Source organism: Furipterus horrens, unplaced genomic scaffold, assembly GCF_987537825.1.
Source record: "Furipterus horrens unplaced genomic scaffold, mFurHor1.1.pri manual_scaffold_3, whole genome shotgun sequence".
NCBI classification, from domain to species: domain Eukaryota; kingdom Metazoa; phylum Chordata; class Mammalia; order Chiroptera; family Furipteridae; genus Furipterus; species Furipterus horrens.
The window spans coordinates 148,855,460-148,879,637 of record NW_028327173.1 but is presented as its reverse complement, the minus strand read 5'-3'; the positions used below and the strand labels follow the sequence as shown (position 1 = coordinate 148,879,637).

General features: G+C 38.9%; 2 protein-coding genes and 1 pseudogene across 7 annotated transcripts in view; 1 reads left to right on the top strand and 2 right to left on the bottom strand.

The window, feature by feature from the left end:
- GANC (glucosidase alpha, neutral C) overlaps window positions 1-22,499 on the bottom strand; it is a 69,323-nt gene extending 46,824 nt beyond the window's left edge. Inside the window, exons 1-5 of the mRNA XM_090270472.1 lie at window positions 21,940-22,499; window positions 19,031-19,093; window positions 17,548-17,656; window positions 9,720-9,847; window positions 4,530-4,712 (exon numbers count right to left, since the gene is read on the bottom strand). Coding sequence (XP_090126598.1) covers window positions 4,530-4,712; window positions 9,720-9,847; window positions 17,548-17,656; window positions 19,031-19,093; window positions 21,940-21,968 — 512 coding nt within the window. The 5' untranslated portion in view covers window positions 21,969-22,499. The remainder of the gene's footprint in view (window positions 1-4,529; window positions 4,713-9,719; window positions 9,848-17,547; window positions 17,657-19,030; window positions 19,094-21,939) is intronic.
- LOC150016342 (uncharacterized) lies at window positions 13,357-17,085 on the bottom strand (annotated as a pseudogene). The gene is made up of 3 exons (XR_016509887.1): window positions 17,077-17,085; window positions 15,194-15,494; window positions 13,357-13,790 (listed from the first exon to the last, which is right to left on the bottom strand). The product of XR_016509887.1 is annotated as an uncharacterized LOC150016342 (transcript).
- A 500-nt stretch (window positions 22,500-22,999) lies between the features above and the next one.
- The window catches only part of TMEM87A (transmembrane protein 87A), a 43,327-nt gene continuing 42,148 nt past the window's right edge, over window positions 23,000-24,178 (top strand). The window contains exon 1 of one of the 5 annotated variants that reach the window (XM_090270469.1): window positions 23,000-23,216. In XM_090270469.1, coding sequence (XP_090126595.1) covers window positions 23,076-23,216 — 141 coding nt within the window. In that variant the 5' untranslated portion in view covers window positions 23,000-23,075. Of the gene's footprint in view, window positions 23,217-23,320; window positions 23,490-24,178 lie in introns of those variants that run through there. The other 4 variants (XM_090270467.1, XM_090270468.1, XM_090270471.1 and 1 more) reach the window with 4 other exon arrangements.

The window sequence follows — 24,178 nt, the reverse complement described above, 5'->3', positions numbered from 1 at the left end:
ATGGCAGCTGTAGGATTGAGTAGATGTTCTTTATCAAGTTGAGGAAATTCCCTTCTATTCCTAGTTTGCTGAGACTTTATATAATGCATGTGTATTGTATTCTGCCAAATGCTCTTTCTGCATCTATTGATAGGATTGTGTGATTTTTCTTCTTTAGCTTCTTAATGTGATCAATTACATTAGTTGATTTTTGAATGTTAAACAAGATTTGTACACCTGGGATAAATTCCAGTTTGTCCTGGTGTATGATTCTTTTTATAAATTGTTGGATTCAATTTGCTTGTATGTTGTTGAAGATTTTTGCATCTATGCTCATGGATTTTCTTGTAATTTTTTTGGTATTTTTTTTATATTAAATAATGTTGGCATCATAGAATGAGTGAGGAAGAATTCCTTTTTCTTCTATTTTCTAGAAGAGATTGTAGAGAAGTGGTATAATATTTTCTATGTTTGGTAAAATTCACCAGTGAACCCATTTGGGCCTGGTACTTTCCTTTGTGGAGGGTCATTAATTACTGACTAAATTATAGGCCTATTTACATTGTCTACTTCTTATGTGAGTTTTGGCAGATTGTGTCTTTTAAGGAATTGGTCTGTTTCATCCTGGTTATCACATTTATGGGCATAGAGTAGTTCATAATATTCTTTTATTATCTTAAATTCCAGAGGAAATATAGTGATATCCTTCCTTTCATTTTGATATTAGTAATTTTTGTCTTCTCTCTTTTTTTTTAGTTTGAATAAAGCCTTATTGATTTTATTCATCTTTTTAAAAAAAACACTTTTGGTTTTGTTGATGTTCTCTTTTGATCTCCTGTTTTCAATTTAAGTGATTTCTGCTCTAATTTTTAATATTATTTTTCCTTCTAGTTATGTGTACTTGATATCCTCTTCTTTTTGTCACTTCCTATGGTGGGAGGTTAGATTATTGATTTTAGATATTTTCTTCTCCTCTAATATATGCATTCACTGCTAAAAATGCCCTCAAAGCACTGCTTTTGTTACATCCCACACATCTTGATAAGTTTTATTGTGATTTAGTTCATAATATTTTTAAACATTTTAAGAGATTTCTTCTTTGAACTATGTGTTATTTAGAAGTGTGTTGTTTAATGTCCAAGTATTTTGGAATTTTCTAGCTTTCTGCTATTTATTTCTAGTTTAATTCCATTGTGGTGTAAGAGTCAGCATTGTATAATTTCTATTCTCTTAAGAATATTAGGGTATGTTTTATGATGCAAAATATGGTCTATCTTGGTGACTGTTCCATGTGAGCTTGAGAAGAATGTATATTCTACTGTTATTAAATGAAGAAATCTATAGATGTCAATTATATCCAGCTGATAGATTTTGCTGTTGAATTCAACTATGTTAACATTAATTTTCTCTCTGCTGGATCTGTCCATTTCTGATGAAAGGTCTCTAATTATAATAGTGGGTTCATCTATTTCTTCTTGTAGTTCTACCAGTTTTTTTGCCTCATGTATTTTTATGCCTTGGTGCTAGGCACATAGACATTAAGGACTATCGTATCTTCTCAAAGAATTGACCCCTTTACCATTATGTAATGCCCTTCTTTATCCCTGATAGCTTCCCTTGTTCTGAAGTCTGATGATTCTAAGATTAATATAACTACTTTTACTTTATTTTGATTAGTGTTAGCATGGTATATCTTCCTCCATCTTTTTACTTTTAATTATGTGTCTTTATATTTAACATTTCTCATAGATAAGTCTAGGGTAACTCATGTTATTATAAGGGGTAAAGTGAAATTCTTTAGCCATGTTGGTTCACATTAACATTTATCAAGTCAACAGAGTGTTTTCTTAGAAGGATGCGGAGGGGAATTGTTGAGAGGAGGGAAAGGAAGAAGATGGACTTCTGGTCAAGATGGAGGTGTAGGTAGACATGCTTTGCCTCCTTGCACAACCACAGAAAGAACTACAACTAGATCTCAAAACAAATAACACTCAGAACTATCAGAAAATCAAGCTGGTGGAAGTCTGACAACCAAGGATTAAAGAAGTCACATTCATCCAGATGGGTAGGCGTGGTGGAGACATGGAGACAGGTGGAGAGGCATGAAGACACAGTTTAGTGTGGAGAGGCAGTGGCAGAGGAATAGGCATTCCCACATCCAAATGTGGTGGATAAAAATCGGGATGGATACCTTGGGAGTGAGTATACAGCCAGACCATACAGCCAAGGGTTCCAGTGCCAGTGGGGGTTGGGTGGTGGAAGAAATTGCCAGATTTTTCAGGAGACTCAAATGAAGGGCCCTTTCAGACTTAAAACATATGTAGATCCCCCCCTTCTGGGATTCAATACCAGGGCAGTAGCTAGAAGGGTGCCAGTGGCACAGGGTGAGTGCTGAGCAAACCCTTAGAAGCCAGGCAGTGGCACTGTCCCCTCTCTGAGCCCTCGCTCCACACAAAGCCACAAAGTGGTGAAGTGGGTTGCCCCACCCAGGCAATTACCTAAGACGCAGCCCCATACAGTTTACAGGTGCCTTTTCTACAATAGGCCACACTGCTAAGACAGGAAGTCAAAGGAGTTCTACTTAATATACAGAAACAAACACAGGAATGCTGCCAAATTGAGGAGACAAAGAAATATGGTCCCACAATAGCCAAATGCTTGAAAGTGCCTAAGTGCCCTTCAGTGGATGAGTGGGTCAAAAAACTGTGGTACAGTTACAAAATGGAATACTATGCAGCAGAAAGAAAGAAGAAACTCCCACCTTTTGCGACAGCAGGGATGGAACTAGAGAGTATTATGCTTAGTGAAATAAGCCAAGTAGCAAAAGAAAAATACCGTGTGATCTCACCTAATACACAAACCTAATGAACAAAACAAACAAGGGAAATAGAACCACAGGCATTGAAACAAGGAACAGAAGGGAGAAGATGAGGATGGAAATTTAAAAAGAAAGAAAGAAACGAGAGAGAGAGAGAGAGAGAGAGAGAGAGAGAGAGAGAGAGAGAGAGAGAGAGAGAGAGAGAGAGAGAGAGAGAGAGAGAGAAAGATGGCCCAAAGGAAAGAACAGTACAAAATCCCAGAAAAAGGACTAAATGAAACAGAGACAACCAACCTATCAGATGAAGAATTCAAAACACTTGTGATCAGGATGCTCAAAAAACTCATTGAGTATAGCAACAAAATAAAAAAGACTCAGGAAGAAATGAAGGTGAAATAAGTGAAATAAAGAAAAATCTACAGGAAACCAACAGTGGAGGGGATGAAGCTGAGATTCAAGTTAATGATTTAGAACAGAAAAAGAAAGAAGCACTCAACTATAACATCAAGAAAAAAAGAATTCAATAAAACAAATATAGTATAAGGTGCCTCTGGGACATCTGCACATGTCCCAACATCTGAATCATAGGGATGCCAGAAGAAGAAGAGGAAGAGCAAGAAACTGAAAACTTATTTGAAAAAAATAATGAGAAAACTTCCCTAATTTGGTGAAGGAAATAGACATACACATCCAGGAAGCACAGTGAGTCCCACATAAGTTGGACCCAAAGAGGACCACGCCAAGGCACATCATAATTAAAATGCCAAAGGTTAAAGATAATGAGAGAGAATCTTAAAAGCAGTAAGAGAAAAGCAGAGTTGCCTACAAAGGAGTTTCCATAAGACTGTCAGCTGATTTCTCAAAAGAAACTTTGCAGGCAAGAAGGGACTGGTAAGAAGTATTCAAAGCGATGAAAAGCAAGGACCTACAGCCAAGATTACTTTATCCAGCAAAGCTATCATTTAGAATGGAAGGGCAGATAAAGTGCTTCCCAGACAAGGTAAAGCTAAAGGAATTCATCATCACCAAACCCTTATTATTTGAAACATTAAAGGACTTTTTTAAGAAAAACAAGAAGATCAAAACTATGAACATTAAAATGACAACAAATTCACAACTATCAACAACTGAATTTAAAAAAACAAACTAAGCAAACACTAGAACAGAAATAGAACCATAGATATGGAGATCATATGGAGCGTTATCAGCGGGGGTGGGGGCAAAGAAGGGGCAGAATGGGGGAAAAGGTGCAGGAGATTAAGAAGAATAATTGGTAGGAACAAAATAGACAGGGGGATGATAAGAACAGTAAAGGAAATGGAGAAGCCAAATAATTTATACTCATGACCCATGGACATGAACTAAAGGGTGGGATTGCTGGAGGGAAGGGGGGTACCAGGCAGAGGGGGACAAAGGAGGAAAAGCTGGGACAACTGTAATAGCATAATCAATAAAATATATTTAAAAAAAGAGGGCTTCAGAGGGTTGAGAATGCCATTAGTCAAACACACAGGATACGTTAAGAGTGTCACATCTGCAAAAGTCTGGGAATCATTCTTGTCATTAAGCCTGCATTCACCTGCACAGGTGAGAGATGAAATTTCTCATAACAGTGTTCCAAGAAAATAAGGCAAAACAATTTTCTATGTTGATATATTATAGATTTAAGCAACTTGTATTCACAATCTGTTTTCTTAAATTCTTTTATGTGTCAAGTAATGTGCAAAAATACCTTTCCTTGAGAGGAATCTGCAGATGCTCAAAGTACAATTGGCCCAGAGAGTTTATGCTTATCACAACCTCTTCTTTAGACACCAAGTCTACTTTGAATGGGTTTGCCGTGATATGAAATCTCAGATCGCCTTTTCCATTTGCTAGTACCAGGCTACCTGCATCACCTGAGCATGAAATCAGCCTAGAAAACAAAACAGGAAGAGAAAAACAAATTACTATAGGTTTACATGGCTCAATTCAATTCTCTATTCAAATTCATTAATTAGTAAATCAATATTCATTTGATGTAGCATAGATGAGGGAATGGAGAGTCATAACTGGAAGCATGGGCTTTGATGTCAGAGAGCCTGGATTGAACATAGCTCCACCATGAACAGGTGTATAACTTTGGACAAGTTAATCAATCTGCTTCTCAGTTTTCTCATCTGTAAAGTGGAAATAATAAAAGCACAAATAAATAGAAGTTTTTGAGAGAATTAAATGAGATCATTCAGGGAAAGCACTTGACGCAGTGCCTGGAACATAATAAGCACTAAATAATATTAGCTATTCCAGATAGTGGAATAACACTGGTGCATAAAATCTAAACACTTTGCTTTTCTTCCTCATTCCAACCATGTACACAGAAACTGAGGAAATAACACAGATTGGGTTATTGACTCCCTGAGTCCACAGTGAGATGGAACCAGGTTAAACTTTTGTTCATCTATTTATCACCTGACTCCTCTCAGCGCCCAGTGTAATGGGTAGACTCTTAAGATGTTCTGGATCCCAAAATCTGTATAAGCTCAGAGGCTGCACTTAAAATCCCTAGAATGTTTAGAGATTTCTTTCTTTAAAAAAAAACACATTTATTTATTTATTTATTTTTAGAAGGGGAGGGAAGGAGAAAGAGAGGGAGAGAAACATCAGTTGGTTGCCTCATCCCCAACTGGGTATGTGGCCCACAACCCAGGCGTGTGCCCTGAATGGGAACCTAACCAATGATCTTTCAGTTCGCAGGCCGATGCCAATCCAGTGAGCCACACCAGCCAGGGCTGGTATTTCTTTCTCTGGTGCAAAGTCACCCTGGTAAATGGTCACAGCCTCTTTAGGGGAGGTTAGGAGGGATAGTTTGTTCTTATTATATCCTTACAATATTTTTCTCCATGAATTCTATGCCACCCCCCTAAAGCAAGATGCTTGAGTTTTAGAAACCAAGTCTATAGGGAATTGTTTGAGACATGCGATCCATCAAACATAAATAGAATTCTTTTGATTATTCCATCAAGTAGGACATCAGTCCCTCTATTTCAATTTAATAGACCCCTTGATATTATTGTTCACTACCCCAAGGTTTTAACCATTAAGGCTCTGCTGCACGTTATGAAAACATGCCCACCTTGTCTCTGACAACTAAATGCTGCTACTTTAACTCTGCCACTTGGAGTCTCATCATCTTCACTGAAATCAGGGAGCCCATTTTAATGGCATTATTTCCCACCATCATCTCTGGCTTGAAAAATATGCTCACATACTACAATGCTTTACAAGTGTTCCCTCACCCATGTATTTCTCAATGAAGGAAGTATCTTCTGGATCCTCTTGGAAAACAGAATTAGGGGCTAGATGAGCTGTTTGAATATAATATATCCACCCACTTCAACATCTTTATATCACTAAGTCTATGGATCATTTCTTCTGCAGTGTCAAGAAATTTCTGGTATCTTAGCTTCATTCAGCAGAATTCAACATAGCTGAATACAGAATTGGGTAATCAAACAAGCAAATAATTAGAACCACTCCCAGCTAACATATCAAATCTAGATGTGGCCATGACAATAAATTTAGTGGGATGCTAAAATTATGTTCCTTCCTCTGGTCTAAGAATCCCTGAGAAATAATTTCCAATATTTTATATTTTGCCAATATAAAATCTTGAAATTCTTTAGGTAAGGTATATAAGCCTTCTCTTCCTGGGTTTGACTGTAATTGACTCCCTAGGCATATTGGACTCTGATAGTGGGTCTGGAGTCAGTGAAGGGTGGTAGGGGTGAGACACAAAGAGCACTGGAACCCCCTTGCATGGTATATCTTAGGTGAGGTCAACACAGGATGTCCAGGCAAGAAAGGATAAGCTTTACCAGACAGAGAAGAAAGAGCTACTTCTGCTAAAATGGGAGACTCAGTGGAATTCTGAGGTTTGTATTCAGAGTTATCCAAATGTTGCTATTCAATTCTGAGGGGATATACCTTTTCTCAGTTAATGCCCTAAGTTCACAGAACTGATGAGACTGTGAATTCAACTTTATGGTCTTTCACAGCAAATCATGGAATCAAATTCTGTATAATTTTCAACTACAAGGACTATGTAGCTACAACAGATATGAGACTTTAGATTGTCATAGAAACCTATTAGGTTTATGACAATGACTTGAGCTAAGAATTTAAAGTCCCGAGACTGCTGTTTTCTTTCTTAAGTTCTTTAGAGTAGGCAGGCCACCTGAGAGTTTTGAATTCTATACGACAATCATGCTATGCTGTGGTTCCACCACTTGGTCTGCCAGGGCCATACTTTCAATAGGCAATTTAATTCTTTTCTACAGGTAGTAATTTATGTAACTTTGTGATGGAATTATGTGTTTTATTACTATAATAGTTGTATTATCTTGCTAGAGCTGACATAACAAAATACTGTAGACTGGGTGGCTTAAGCTATAGAAATATATTTTTCCATAATTCTGGAGGCTAGACGTCTAATATCAAAGTGTCAGCAGTTTTGGTTTCTTCTGAGACCCCGCTCCTTGGCTCAGATGGCCATCTTCTTGCTTTGCCCTCACATGGTCATCCCTCTCTCTGTGTTAGCTGTGTCCCAATCTCCTCTTTTTAAAAGACACCAGTCATTTAGATTAGAGCCACCCTCATGACCCAATTTTAACTTAATTGCCTCTTCAAAGGTCCTATATCTAAATAAGTCATATTCTGAGATACAAGGGGTTAGGGTTTTAACACCTAAGTTTGGCAGGGGACACACTATACAGCCCATAACACTAATATCTCTTCCTCTAAAGATAATCAGGTTCTCATAGCCTTCACATCCAACCGGATCAGCTAACCAACTTCATATTCCTATCCTAGAGTATCTTTGACTTTTACTTACTGCTGATACCAATGCTTATATCAACCAAGACTCAACGATAGATAACAGAATCAACTCTGGCTATTTTAAGCAGAAAGTAAATGACTTAATATAGGGGAATTAGAAGATAACATCATGGGAAGGGTTGAGGTAGCAGGTTTCTGGTTGGGTGTCCAGTAATGACCCTTAGAACAATGTTACATAACTATATGGCCAATGGAACTTCCATCTCAGCTAGAATCAGGAAGTTGGGTAATCAGAAGTCACTGTGGCTGCTGCTGGGGCTCCAGGATCATGCCACCATAGCTGCAATCCAGAGACCAGGAAACCACTGTACTAATTAGTGTAGCTTTAGAGCCATTCTATAGCTGCCAAATCCATACCAGCAAAATGGAGAACTCAGTTCTGAAATCAAGATACCTGTAAGGCAACTGATTGGTTGAACCTGATTGACATCAGAAACTAGCTACATGGGAAACTCGGAAATGGAGAGATGTAGTTTTTATCTCTCTAGTTAATAGTCAAAGGCCTTCTACAAAGAGATTGGAACAGAATAGAAATAATATACCATATTTACTACACAAAGCTAGTATTACCCTGATCCCTACACATGGCAAAGACAGCGCAGAAAAAAAGAAAACTACAGCTCTGACAAGGGGTTACTATCCAAAATATATGAAAAATGCATACAACTCAACACCAAACCCAATTTAAAAATGGGCAGAGGACCCGAACAGATACTTCTCCCAAGAAGACATACAAATGGACAACAGATATATGAAAAGGTGCTCAACTTCACTAGCTATTAGGGAAATGCAAATCAAAACTACAATGAATACCACCTCATACCTGTAGAATGACTATAATCTCAACAAGACAAGTAATAACAAGTGCCGGAGAGATTGTGGAGAAAAAGGAACCCTCATTCACTGCTGGTGGGAATGTAAACTGGTACAGCCACTATGAAAAACAGTATGGAGGCTCCTCAAAAAAAAAAAAAAATTAAGAATAGAATTACCATAATGACCGTAACCCCACTTCTGGGTCTACCTGAAAAATTTGAATACATTTATTCACAAAGATATGTGTACCCCTATGTTCACTGAACCACTATTCACAATGGCCAAGACATGGAAATAACTGAAGTGTCCTTCGATAGAGGGTTGGATAAAGATGTGGTACACACATACAATGGAATACTACTCAGCCATAGGAAAAGATGAAATACTGCCATTTATGACATGGATGGATCTTTAGACTATCAAGCTAAGTGAAGTAAGTCAGACAGAAAAAGTCAAGAGCCATATGATTTCACTCATGTGGGATCTAAAAATGAAAGTAACAAATAAACAAGATGAACAAAAACTCATAAACACAGACTACACTATGGTGGCTACCAGAGGGAAGGGGAGGTGTAAGGGGTAGTAAGGGTATAGGGGGCCAAATACATGGTGATGAAAGGTTTGACTTGGGTAGTAAACACGCAATGAAATATGCAGATGTCACCCCAATAAATTTAACTTAAAAAAGAACCAAGCTGAAATACATCACTGGAATGTATGCTGAGAGTGATAAAGATTCTGCAGGTGTATGAAAATGCTTTAATCCCCAAAGATTTTTTTCACCTAGACACTGATTATTAATCTCTGCCTCTAAGTCAAATTACATCTAGACTTCTGAGACTACCTTAATTAAAAGTGAGTCAATCTAACTGTACTGATTACTGTAAGCATGGGAGTTTGGCTAGTGTATTAGATCTCTGGAGCCCTGCTGCTAATCTGAGTAAATTAAATAGCTTTTCTTCTACTTGCTCCCAAAAGTTGGTTAATCAACTCTTTGCTTTGAGAAGGAGAGCTGAGATCAAAATCTCTGGCTCTACCCATTAAGAAGTGCTGATGAGCCAACTGGAATGTGAAAAGAAAGAATGGATAACATACAAAATTGACTCTAACTCTGCAAATGATTGTAGATTTCAATAGACAAAATATGAGGTGCACACAAAAATCAACTTCTCAAAGTACGATACAATACATTGAGGGTGCAGTCAAGATATCGTGATTCTTGGTTTACCTTACAGTATTTGTCTTGCTTGTGAGGACATCGGGAACTTCATACCTGGGCTTCAGGGGAGATTCTTCATTGATTTTAAGCCTAAAAATATTTCCCTCTATACCAAAAACTTCAGCCAAAAGAGGAACCTGGATACAGATGTATGAGATTAGTTTCCACAGGTCACCCCAATGATGATCATTTCTACAATTAAATAACAATAGTTAGAAAACCATGTTTAAATTATTACAGGCCAAGCAAACTGAAGAAAAACAGCAACTTGAAGAGAAAAGCTCTCCAATCTATGTATGTACTTGTTTGGCCACTTGAATAGGCCTGTGGAAGAGACAAGAACCACCTTCAGTGTTCTGTGGCTAGGCAGACATACAATTGTCAGGACCATGACCTTGAAGAGTGAAAGTGGTCTCTGTTAAATATTTATACTGGATGACAGGTATAAACTGAAATTGCTCTTGTAAACTGGGACATATGACTGCTGTACCTCTGACAAACTACAGGTATCTTGAGAATAAGAGTTAGGTGTTAAAAGTAGAATAACCGGATTCCGCCTGAATGAAAGACGAAGGGTAACAACTCACAGAGTAGAAGAGATTAGAGTAAAACAGTGGTCATTGGGGCTCTACTGTAGATAAATGAGGCTTGTTACACTAAAATCAAGGTGCTTCCTGTACACCTGGGCATATGGTCTTTCTCAAAGGGCTGGGGAACTTAGGTAAAATTCTACTTACAATGGGAGATGGAAGCAACATAGAATTATAAAGAGAACACAGAATTTGAAAAATAAGATGCAAAACAAAAACAAACCTGAAAGTACAAGGGGCTGGATTAAGATTATAAAAGGAGACATCTAGATCGGAGAAATATTGTGTGACATGACTCACTGGTGGATTGCAAATCCTTCATCAAGTGTGAGGCCAAATTCTGATTACAACTGGGGTCATCTACTGTTACTATAATGTCTGTTAAATGAAAGGCTGAGCTGGGTAGGCTGTGACATAGCATAGAGCAAGCACAACGTGCTGCAAGTAAGAGCTAGGAAGTAGGAGAATATCAAAGCAGCACCAGAAAGAGAAAAAAAGAGCAATGTTACTGGAACCTTGCTTTTGGGAATATAGGAAAGTAGTCAGGGCACCTCAACAGTGACATGACGCTGAAGAGTGACCAGGTAAAATAGTGTAGTGGCAGTGGCTGTGGCTGCTTTTACAGACATTTTAAAGACAGGGTTATGATATAGTAGTGATCATACTATAATTATTTTCCCCAGATTTATTGAAATGTAATTGGTATATGACATTGTACAAGTTTAAGGTGCACAATGTGTTGATTTGATACTTATATATTGCAAAATGATTGCCACCTTAGCCTTAGTGAACACCTGTGCCATGTCTCATCATTTCCTTTTTGTGGTGAGAACATTTAAGATCTATTAGCAACTTTTAAGTATAAAATAGAGTATTATTAACTGTAATCACTATACTACTGTACATTAGGGCTCCAGAAGTTATTTATCTTATAGTTGGAAGAATGTAGTCTGATAAATTATTTCCTCTTTCCCCCCTACCCCAATCATACTGTAATTACTGCTTACATGTTTAATGTTCTTTTGTATATTTGAATTATTGATAGTGTGCCATCAGAATTCTAAAATTGAAAATATGTCCAAATATAAAGCTAAAATGATGTTAGATTACGTATCCCTTCCCAAATTAGATGTATGTTTCCATTGTTCTCTCAAATTCAACTCAACTAATATTTATTTGGTATCTAATGTTGTGTTGTGCCATTTGTTGTAAAAAGGAAGGCAATACTCTCAGAAAGATTGCAATTTAGTGGAGGCAAAACATACATAGTAAACATAAAGCATTTCATGCTGAGATGGAAGGGCAGGACAATGCAGGGGAATATTAATGATGACTAGAAGGAGCGGGGTTCTTGGCCATCTCTCTGGAGGAAGAGGGATTCAAGCAGGGCCTTCAGGGACTTTGGGTAGGCAAAAATGGGCAAGATCATGCTAAGCAGGGGGTGCACAGGTTGTCTATCTATATATGATTAACAAATTGCATCTAGTTTTTGCACTCAAGAGCCTCTCATTTTTAGTAAAATAGCTTTCTTTAAAAATATTGTTTTTTAAAACCAAAGGCTGGTCTGTATGTTTTGTTCTTGAGGCTGCATCCCAGAAAAGAATCCTAATTGTATGAGAGGAGGTCGCAGTACCTCTGCTTTTAACATAATGACCTTATGCAACCAAACATCTGAAGCAGAGTCAAAAGCCCCATTCTGTTGTCATTTTAACATAATTAAGCTAATTTTTTAAATTAGATAACCTTTTTCAAGGTTAATATCTAGATTCATTCTTATTTCATATCACCAACATAGCTTCATGTTCCAAGCACATAATTTCCTTAGACCTTAGTATACATTTGCTTCTAAGATCTGGCTTGTGCTATTTTTAGTGCTTTAAAACAATTTTTTTTAACAGCAGTGGACTCTCAGAAGTCCAATACGTAAAGCTACTTGGGATGAAGATAGTGGGGAGTAGCTCACAACCTCTACCTTTAAGTCCCCTCCCCCCACTGCATTGAACCCTGCATGGAATCTTCAGGGCTCTGTGGATGACAGTTTATAAACCACTTCCTTTGTCCTCTTAACTGCCAGCTATTGACCAATTCTTCCACCAGAGCCTTGCTCTGTCAAAACGTCCGGACATGAAAGTTATATTTTTCTATCTAAAACATTAACAACTTCTAGATATTCATTTTCTTCTCTAGGAATCTGTTTGGACATTGATTAAACAATAATATACAAATAAAATTTTCATTCTCTTCCGCCTATTAGTGATGACTGGAAATGGCAATAAAAAAATATATTAAGAAGATAAGTTACAGAAGTTAGATCACTTAAACTAAGAATTATTTAGTGTTAATACTTAGGTAATAGTAGCAGTTACATTCAAATTGTAGCAAGATGGATTTATGTAAAATATGTGAAGAAACATCACTAAACATTTCAAATGAGACACCATGGGTTCTATTCCCTTAAAAATATTTAAGATGTGTAAATGACTATCTATACTGAGAAGATGAGACAAATCCTCAGAGAAAGGAATACATTTTGTAGGTTTCTTTTAGTACCACAAATCTCTACTTGGTTTTTCATAAACCTTTATTCAGAGGCTTATCTCTCATAGTTTGAGAAAGAGTAGTAATTCCTTTTTCCTATCTTTTATTCCACACTCAATATAAAACTAGGTAGTTTGTCATCCATAAGTTTAGTTTTTTGGCCATACGAACAAAAATATCAGGCAGGTTGTAAAACTTATGGTGGTAGAAATAGAAATAGCCTTTTTTATGTATTCAAGTAGTGGCTTGATCACAACTATATTAAAACAAAACTTTTTGTTCACTCAGAACTGGGAATCACAACTAGTAGAGACAATGACGGAGTTAACAAATAGCCCTAAAATATGTATTCAAATGGCAATGGGTATTAGGAAGGGAAATTATAACCCCATCAACTTCTCCTTGATGGACTGAGTTCCTGTTTTTCCTCTGGCACCAAGTCTCTCTATTACACTATAAGGAACAGTTAACCTAAAAGGCCTAGAAGAGTGAGCAATAACCTATCTCAGCTGTTGATCTCAAGACCTTCCAGGATTCATAGATGATCTAAGATTTCATTAAATTGCTGTAGGGCACCAATTGCCCCATCCACAGTTGCAACCAGTTCATTTATTGCAAGCACTGATTCTCTATGGAGAATGTTAGCAAGTTCACGCTGGGCTAATGCCCATTCCCCAAGTACAGTTAATCTGTCCAGGTGTGCTTCTGATTGTCTGGCCAGTTTCAAAATTAGCTGCCTGTTCCTTGCCATTTCTGCAGAAACAGTATTGGTTAACAAGCGGTATTTGTGCCTCTTTTGCAGAGGAGGTGACTGGTTGGGGAAAGTCCCATTTTCATCAAGCTTAGATGAAAAGACAAGAGGTGAGTAACTTCATTGAGGTGCTCTGAGATATCCCTGCATCCTTGGAGAAGCTGCTGGAAGTGTAGTCTCTGTTGAAAACTTGCAAATAGGCTGCAAAAGAAGTAAACATGTCATGAGAAAGCATCAGAATTAGCAATATGAAGTAGGTCAAAGACATGTCTATGGCTTTTTAGCTAGATTCAGAAGATAGCATAAATTTCCCTGCTCTGATGTCATAATATTAGATTTTCTTTCTCTGTTTTTCAATTCAAATTTTTACTGAAGGTAAAAAATTGATAAGAACAACAACAAAAACAGGTCTATAAAAGCAGTCAACACTACTGATAACTCCTTTCTCTTTAGATTTTCTTCTGGAAGCTTTTTTTTAAATCAGATATCTACCTTATTATTCTGTCATCAGAAATAGTCAAGATACTATACTGCAACCCTCTGTGAGAAAATTTATGCATCTGAACCTGCAACCAGCTTTTCTTCAAAGCCTAAGTGTCCAGAGCGTGATCTGGAGACAACACATAGGGCAACACTTCAGCTTGTATTGTAACATTACTATGGATTGAACTGTTTCTCCACCAGATTCATGTGTTGAAGCTCTAACCTTCAGGTGATGGTATTTGGAGATGGGGGCCTTTGAGAAGTGATTAGGTTTAGATGAGGTCAAGAGGGTGAGTTCATGAAGGTGGCAATCTATAAGCCAGGAATAGGGTCCCTGGCAGACACTTAGATTTTGGACTTCCCAGACTCCAGATCTGTGAAAAATAGATGTCTGTTTTTTAAGACATCCAGTATGGTATTTTGTTATGGAAGCCCAAACTGACTAAGACAATGTTGAATGAAGCCTGGTTCTGTTTTCTAGTTTCTAGAGGCAGGCTGGGAGTAGGAGATTGGGAAGAAGGATTTCAAAAATTAACCACAGATCTTGCTAACAAAGTTATTACTTTACACAAGAGTTTTAATGGTGTGGGGGTGGGCAGGCACTAAGAGTGCTGGGTTTGTCAGAATCTGCCTCATCAGTGAAATCTGAGAACTGGAGCTGTGAGCTGAATAGGATCCTCTTAGACTTTGGGCTCTGCCTCTCTGAACCTAAAATAAAAATCTGTTATTCTGAATAGGTGAATGTATGCAGCTTTAAATCTCCAGAACATACTCATGCCGTATTCTAATGCGAAATCATCTGTGAAACACCAATCTCATCCCAGAAACAACTTCTAATGGGGGCTCCTTGACTGTGCAGTGAGTGTAATAAAATGTTCAAACAACCTTAGAGATTACTGTTTGGATTTCCTGTGTGTGTGTGTGTGTGTGTCCCTATCAAACTGACAGAGGGCATAAAATCTTAAATCCCTATTAGTCATCTCAAGTCCAAGTAACTATGAAGTCATTAAAATGGAGTTTGGCTTAGAATTTCAGGGTGACCTCCCAAAATGTATATATTTGCATGCCTTTGCCTGAGATCAGAGCATGTAGATTCCTAGGTAGCCCTACTATTTCCATACCTGAAAATGAGGTCTGTTTCAAGGGGTCCTCCAAGTTCTCACTCTTTGGAGCCATGTCGTTGACATCCTAGATAATGTGACCTTGCTTGTTGTGCTCCTCAGTTTGACTCTTCTGAGTCATGTGCTGTCTCATGCTGAGGTCCTGTAGGTCTTCTTGGACTGTGGTTTCTTTTCTGTTGAAGGCATTCAGATCTGGTGGGCTCTGGTTCTGGTGCCTGATTTGAACACCATTATCCCTCACATTTTCAGGATCCAAACAGAGGGGTGTGCAGAGAAACTGATCTATAGTCTTACAAAGGTCCTATGTGGGGATCTACCACTAACTGCACTGGTATCAAGTTGTATTGAGAATTTGCATTTTGGCACACACTGGTATTCGGGTTGCTTTTGCCTCATTTACTTTGCCTCAGCATGTGCCTTCATGACACTGGATTGTTCAGGTGGTGCTCCCTATCCTAAGTATCCCCACGGATGGAAAGGGGTTCTTGCCTTGACCCTGAGACAGCTTACAACTCTCTAGGGTTAGACACATTGGATACAAGAAGGAAAATGAACAAATGACGGGAAGAATAAGACAGGAAAGGTACCTGACATCTGGTTGTAAGCCTAATAATTCCTGGAAGGTTTCTGTGGACTCCTTGCATTTCCTGGAGCCAACTGCCACTGCTGACCCTGAATACAGGGGCTTGCCTGGGGTCAGGCTACTAGACCACATGCAAACAGCAGGTGACTCTCCAGGAAAGAAATTAGTGCTGCCCCATGTTTTCACAGGAACAGCTATCAAACCAGGCTACAAAAGGAGGTACTATAGTTTGGGAGACTTCCATCAGCAGTAGAGGATCTATGACTTCAGAGGCACCATGAGCTGAGAACTCAAAAGAGGTTAATTGCTCTAGGGAAAAAAAAAAGGGGTGGTAAAAGAAGCAGCACTAATTTTAGAGGAAGACTAACCATCCCTTCTGTGTAGTTGAGAGACATGAACTAAGTGCATTGCCACCATAACTACAATTAAGTAACCACAATTGGGGACAAGGAACAGGGATAAACAACACAGAACTGTTGATATGATTCTGGCCTCTATTTTAAATTTGGGCAAGAAAGCTATATTAGAAAATCCCACGTCTTATGAAATAAGCTAAAATCTTTAAAACTTCATAAGGAAGGTAGCCTTTCCTCACTGTGTAATTGCTCCACCTGTCTGAGAATAAGTTGGGACCCTTTGCTAAATTAACAACCTTTACAAATGTTATAGAGAAGCAAGCCCCTGATGTTCAGGGTAGTTTTGGTACTGTCTCCTCTGAGGCGATTCTTCGGTGTGGTACTGCAGGACCAGAACTATGGCAGTCCCACGGAGATAGGTCACAGCTTTGCAGTGAAAGTGGGGATTTCTTCTCAGTCTGCTTTCCAGAACTGGGATTTGTTAGTGAGTTGGTAGAGTTACTATCCAAGCTATTAAGGACCTAGACCACATAGTTTTAACTACGTCTTTCAGTATCATGAGTCGTCAATTAAGCCACATTGGTCTGAGAGGCCTTAGAAGCTTAGGATGCCTTTCAAAGATGGGGAGGATCTGGAAATGAGGGTCAGGCTGGGAGCATCAAGTATTTGCGCACAGTCATACTTCCTAGCCGAGACCATAGCCCTTCTCTATGACTGGCCCATTTGTATGGCCCATCTGAAATAGTTTCATGACTTGACAGGTGAAGAAAAGAACTTTGGATATAACACTGCTCTAATCTTTTCAGTATATAATAACTATGATGATTCGGTAGTAAAGCAGCTCAGGAGATGAAACATTTGTGACTTAGGTTTTTCAGCTGCAGAGTCCCTTGCTCCCCCTGCCCACCCATATTTTGAGGTTTAGACATTCAATGAGTCTGTACCATGTTCATGCTGCATGCTCAACTGTATGTTGTGTAATAGTGATAGAAAGAGCATGGGTGTTTGACAGAATCTACAGATGCAGGTGAAAATTCTGGTTACTAGATGTCACCAGTAAATATTCTGGTCACTAGCTTGACCTTGAGCAAGTGATATTTTTAACTTCAATTTCCTTATCTGAAAATTGGGGATAATACGATGTGTCTTTTAGATGTATTATGAAGACTAATTAAAAGAAAATGACATTTGTAAAATACCTAGGAAAGTATCTGATATGCAGGCAATCTATATATTGATATTCATATTACTCAGAGTAATATTAGTATAAGCATGAAAAAGATTATAGTACTTGTCTAACAAAGTTTATTTTTAAAACATACATAGTTTTAATTAGCCTTTGTGGAAATTTACTTCATTCAACACAAATAAATATAGAAATAAATAATCCTCTGTAGAAAATACTTGTATCTCACCTTAGTTTCTTCATTGATGATTTGGAACCTGGTGCTGACTTTGCCTGTTGTGATTGAATCAAGTAATGCTTGATAGGTGGACTTCTTGGAGAGCTGCTGTTTCTGACGCCTACAGATATGGAGTATACAGATGTCTGAGAATTATTTGTGACTGTCAGCACCCAACAGACTATATTACTATGAGGAAGTCATTAAAATTTACTATGATAGTAAGTGAATTGAGCAGACAGTATTAGTACTCCAATAAAGTACTAAGAGGAATACTTTGTTATTAGAGTGCTAATAAAATTAGTAGTAATAAGAAAAATACCAATAAGATTGCTCAATATAACACTGCTCAAGGATGGTATTTTGTCCCCTTTATTGAGAAGGTAGGGCGGTTTTCATAGATGACATTTATTAGCTTATTAATTTCACTCCCTCTTTTTGTGAAATGTACACTTTAATAGAAACTCAATAAATTCTAATGGAAATCCAATATACTCTAATGGTTTAACAAGGTGACCAGGAGTTCACTATAGAGTTCCCTCTAAGGTACTTGTTCAAATTAAAATGAAATGATTTTGATTTTCTTCCTCTAGAGTAGTGTGAATAAATTATAAAGTTGTAATATATGATACAATTTTTGGTGATTTCAATTTCAGCATCACATAAGGCTCTGGGGAAATAGGCAATCTCATGTAGTGGTGATGGAAGCACAAAATGATACAGTCCTTATGGAGGGATATCTGGTAATAGCTAAAATTTCAAATATATTTATTTATTCTTTGACCCAGTAATCCCATTCTGGGAAATTCATTCCATAAAAACACTTGCATGTGAAGGAAATGACATATGTATAGCTTTTCATTGTGGCAGTGCTATTATAGCAAAAACAATCCCAAAACCTAACAATATGAGAAAAACTGAATAAATTATAGTACCATTTACCCAATGGAATATTATACAGCTGTAAAAAGAGAGGACAATCTCCATATACTCATGCAGAGCTCTTCAGAATAAACTATGAAGGAGGAAAAAAAAACAAGTACATAATAGTAGATATAAAAACTACTTGGTATGAGAAAGGTGGTGATATGAGAATATATCCAATCTACAAAAAGAAATACCAGAAGGATAAATATGAAGTTAATAAATCTGGTTACAAGGACAAAATGTGGAATTGGGTGAAAGGAGACAGGAATAAAAATAATACTTTTCAATGTACATCTTTTCATATTATTTGATTTTTGAACCACATAAATGTCTTATCTACTCAAAGACATAAAACTTTAACATGAGTTTAAAAACACTTTGTCTTTTAAAATAAACAGCCTGTTCACTAAAAAATTTAGATACCACAGTAGGAAGTAAATAAAGTCAAAAGCAAATGTCTGATAAAGTCCTTAATTACTGAATTTCCTAATTGGCCCTTTCCTTAGAAAGCCTATCAGTCTCAAAAATTTATTAAGCATCATCTAAGTAATGCATTTCTTCTCCTTACCTGTAGAAAGCAATCTTGTTGCAGTCTTTGAAAGTGTTTTTATCCACAGCTTCATCTTCAACACTAAATAAACAGACATTTTAAGAAAGCTATTTTACATAAGGTTTGTGAACCCAATTTTTGTACCTCCTCTAACTACAGTATAAGCATGGGGAGGAGCCCTGGCTAATGTGGCTCAGTGAACTGAGCACTGGCCTGTAAACAGAAAGTTGCCAGTTTGATTCCCAATCAGGGCACACGTTTGGGTTGGGGCCAGATCTCCAGTGGTGGGTGTGCGAGAGGCAACTGAAGTGTCTCTTCCTCTCTTTCTCCCTCCCTTCCCCTTTCTCTAAAAATAAATAAATAAAAATCTTTTAAAAAAACACGGGACATAAACCTCTGCAATGCAAAATTGTGTCATGGCCACAACATAACACAATAACATGTGATGCAAAACAAGATCTTTAAAAAAACCATCCAAGGTAAACAACAAACCATGAAGTTCTGGGATGACTCTGATAGAAAAAGAGCACTGTTACTTATGAGGACAGAGAAGGAAAACTCTGACTCCAAAAAACCTCCGCTGCCTTGCGGCATACCTCTTCAGGGGAAAGACTAAGGGAGTAAACCCCGACAGAAAATCCGGAGCCGGAGTCCCTAAGGCGGTTTGACGTTGTAGTCAACACCGGCAACTCCTGCGGCGCACCTGAAGCCAAGCTGTATTGACTCCGTCTTTCCCTTGGACCCTTCAGCTGCGAAGAGAGGGGGGGTCTGCTGCATGGGCAACAGCAGACCCTCCATATCACCCTGCCCAGGCTCTGTAGCTTCAGCTTCACTGGAGAGGACACTCCAGCGTCATCGCAAGATGTCGATTCAACACGAGAGGAGACAGATACCATGTCACTCCCGAGTCGAACTGCACAGCCATTCTCGGCAGTGCAGATAGACTCTTAAGAAGCTACACCATCGTCTCTCGAGACGGACGGCTGCCGACGACGACGACGGACTTATGAGGAAGGGTTCTTTTAAAATAATGAGTAAAATATGGTGATGGAAGGAGATTTGACTTGGGGTGGTGAACACACAACCCAATACTTGTATACTATATAATTTTATTAACCAATGTCACCCCCAATAAATTCAACTTAACAAGTAAAATAATTGAAACAGGTAGAATAAAATGTTCCCCAAAATTGCTCCATCCAATCAAGCTCTGCCAGAACTATGGCCGTTATCAATAGGTAGTTATAAAACAATGGTCCAGGAACTAACTTCACTTCTTGTAAATGTGTTTTTCAGATCTAGAACAAAGCCACCAACCACAGAGACAAACTCAATACCTGGTTGGGAAAGTCCCTTCCTCCATCTCATAATAAGATATGCACAATCACAGAATGCTTGGCTTTGCGGACATATACTCAGACATCAGTGTTTGTATATTCAGTCATCAGTGTTCCAAAAAAGGAGAAGCCTGCTAACCAACTCTCTGGTTAACCCTAGCAACTTCTGTGTCCTCAAGCCATAAAAACTGAGCCCCACATCTGGTGCTTAGAACCTGGATCCTATTTCAGTATTACTGCCCTCTACAGAGCCTCAATAAATCTGCCTGTGCTTTTATTTTTCAATTTAAAAAATTTTATTTATTCACTTTTAGAGAGAGTGGAAGGGAGGGAGAAAGAAAGGGAGAGAAACATCGATTGGTTGCCTTTCGCACACTCCCGACTAGGGACCTGGACTACAGCCCAGGCATGTGCCCTGATTGAGAATGGAACCAGAGACTTTTTGGTTTTCCGGATAACGCCCAACCCACTGAGCCACACCAGTCAGGGCGGGCCCATGCTTTTATCAGTGTCCCTGGTCTAAATTCTTTTATATCAGGAGACAAGAACCTGAACTTATCAATAACATAATAAGTGAAGGCTATGATTACAATAATAAAATCTGAAGGGACAAAAATAAACAAAAAAACACCCCCAAATTAAACAAACAAATAATAACATCCATTTATTTATTCAACAAAATATTTTCAGGATATTCTTACTGAGTGCTGGGCTCTGAGGAAGATATGAAGGGCTGTGTCCCAGATTTCTGAGAGCCGAACCAACAATCACAAATCTACCTGACAAATACTACAACAGAGATATGTGCAAAGTCCTAGAATACGAATAGAAACAAGTGTAGAAGAAAAATCATTAGCTTTTTATGATGATTCTGACAATCTAGGTGTCAATGCTTTCTTCAGACCAAGTTTCCAGAACGCTCTTTCTGGAATAGAACATGAACAAGATGTATGTATATTGCTAATTGAAATTATGCATTTAACATATGCTCATTAAAACAACTCTAGGATATAAGGAGGGAAAAACCACTGACTTTCATACAGAGGTGTGGTTGAATGCAGCTGTAGTCAGCATGTCCATGATTAAAACTGTGATGAATACCACTTTCAAAATATGAAAACAAGCCCAGACAGAGATATTTGGCCATATTAAAAATGGTTTATCATAGAAGTAATCAAATCCTTCATTGACTCAGTCTTTGTCATTGTTTCTTGTAATCAAGTGTGCAAAGATTAAGAAATTTGCAGTCTCTTTCCAGCTTTGAAGAATGAGCTCTGGAATGATAATGGGCAGAGGTGGGTATAGTCGAACTTGGTAAGCAACATGCTTGAATTTTCATGTGTTAGAGTTCTGATCACAACTCTTCTAGTTTTGTTAACCATCCTGAAAGTATTTTATGAGGGTCTAGCTATTAATATCCACGAATCCTTGGGGAACTGAGAAAAAAGTATAAAATTAAGTACACAAATAAAGCATGCAAATATGTGCAATCAAACAATAAAACCTTCAAAGGCAGAATACTGCTTTTAGGTACTTTCAGGTACTATCCCCTGACTCCATGGGCCCTGGAGTCCCTCACTGGTTCTTTACCTGATTTCCTCTTTTCCAGATACTTCCATGGCTTCCAAGTCACTTCACAGGCTCCCAGCTGTCAATCCAAGTCCCTGGGTGATCTTTTCAAAACGCGGACAGGCCTCTTTCTAAATTATCACAAGCACTTCACCACCGTCAAGTTTCTGGGAAATGGGAGTCCCCTCCAGGTCCTTAAGGAGCGACAACTAGACTCTTCCTCCTGAAATTTCCAGGCCCAAACGAGTGTTTCTACAGGGATTTTTATTTAGCAAATTTTTCTTGGTAATGAGCGACTGATCAGAAACTGCTTTTATTAGGAACCGAAAATGTCTTTGCAGCAGAGAGGGCGTACGCAAAGGGTTCTAGAGGCTGAAAATTCAAGAGCCTGTGAACCAGGAAGTACCGAAATAGCCTGTCTGACTGGCGCGAAGCTTCTGCACGTCTGTCTCAGTGACAGCCACGCCATATATTGAAAACTGACCCACTTTCTTCCTGTTTTTAATTTTGAGTGGCAAGTGCCGACCAGGTCTTTGTTGGAGCTTTATGTTCTCCGCCCAAACTCTACAGTACCGTCATACTTTTCAGGGCTAGAAAGGGCTTTTTAAGGTTATCTGTCACACTATCCAGTTCAGGAATCGCTTATACTGCACCATCGCCAAATTCCTGTCTTTGTGTAATTACTTCCTGTAACCGGGAACTCACTACTAGACCTCAAACTGGCAACCAGACTACTACGGCTTTCCCAGACTTCTGGTGCCGAAGTCTCACTTTGACTTCAGCGGGATAAAGGGATGGAGTGAACTGGAGGAGACAGCCAAACACTACATGGGGTGCTTGCCTGGTCCCCAAACCCATTAAGGGCTGGGAGAGAGAAGAGCCCATTGAGGTGGAGTGGCTTTTGGAGATCATCCTAACTCCCCAAGGTGACCAGGTTACGACAGAACGACGCCTGCGCAGTTTTTCCAAAGCCTCGGCCCCTAACTGTGACGACTTCAGGAGGGAGGGGCCTCAGAGTCGCAAAACAAACAAACCTCGCGAGGTTTCGAGGACCGGGATGCTGCGCCCGCCCACCTCCCCCAGAGCCGAGCCGGAAGAGGGCGAGCCGAGCCGGAAGAAGGTGAAGTGCTTTCGGTACACACTCTAAGTCTGTGAAGATGGCGACGGCTGCGTGTCTTCAGGTGCTGCCTGTCATTCTTCTTCTGGGAGCTCAGCCGTCCTCACTGTCGCTTTTCGGTGTAGGACCGGTACCCGTCGCCGCTGCTGATCGGTCCAAGTGGCACATTCCGATACCGTCGGTGAGTGTTCCGAAGCAACTGAGCCCGGAGGAGCTAGGGGTGGGGCTACGGCGGCCCAAGGGGTCCAGGAAAGTGCTGCAGAAGTCCACTTCCCAAGGGGTGGGATTGCCCGGATCGCCTTTGTCGCTGGGTAACGGGGACCCACCTCCCTGGAGCGGAAAGCCGTGAACTTTTGTGGGTAGATTAGCAGGAATGTTAGCGCCGCATCAGGAGTGGAGAGGAGTTGTGGAACGGTTTCTCAGCACAGAGAACTCAGTGCCTGACTTGAGACAGGTAAGCTGAAGTTTTACAGAATTCAGTGACCCCTGGTTGGTTAGGAGAAATATGTAAATAGGCGTCTTTCTTTGCCTCGGCACTTTTGTTGCTGAATAGTTCTATTAACAATGTACGATTTCGTTTGAACTTTGAAATGGTTATTCTAAGCTTTGTCGTATGATTAGGAAGCCTAGGCATTAAAAAATGTATTCTAATACGAGAATGGCTGAAGTGGAAGAAATAGTATTCTAAAATGGCAAGGCTAGCCTTTCGTTTGGACAATTAACCAGATAGGTTTATCTTTTCTGCCTCGTCCCCCTTTTTAAACTTCTCTTGAGTAAGAGCTATATATACCTCCTGTGAGCAGACAAAAATTATATGCTGGCAGGAAATGCCAAAAAGCATTAGTCCTATTAAAACCATGGTGCCTTGTTTTTTATTCTGCTCTTCTTTCTGATTGTAATGTCCAACTCTTGTTTGAGTTTTTATATGGAAGCATTATAGCTTTTGTTAATTTGGTGAAGATCTTCAGGTTCTCAATTTTAGGTAGTTGTTACTAAAAATGAGTTAAATCCGGCTGTTTGCTCATAGAAGAGTTTATTTGAAGAAATTACTGCTGCTTCTGACCAGTGATGAGTGAGTAAAGGGAAAGAGGTGATTAAGAAGTACCTCCTATGAAGATTAAGTTGGAACTTCTAGCTGCCTTC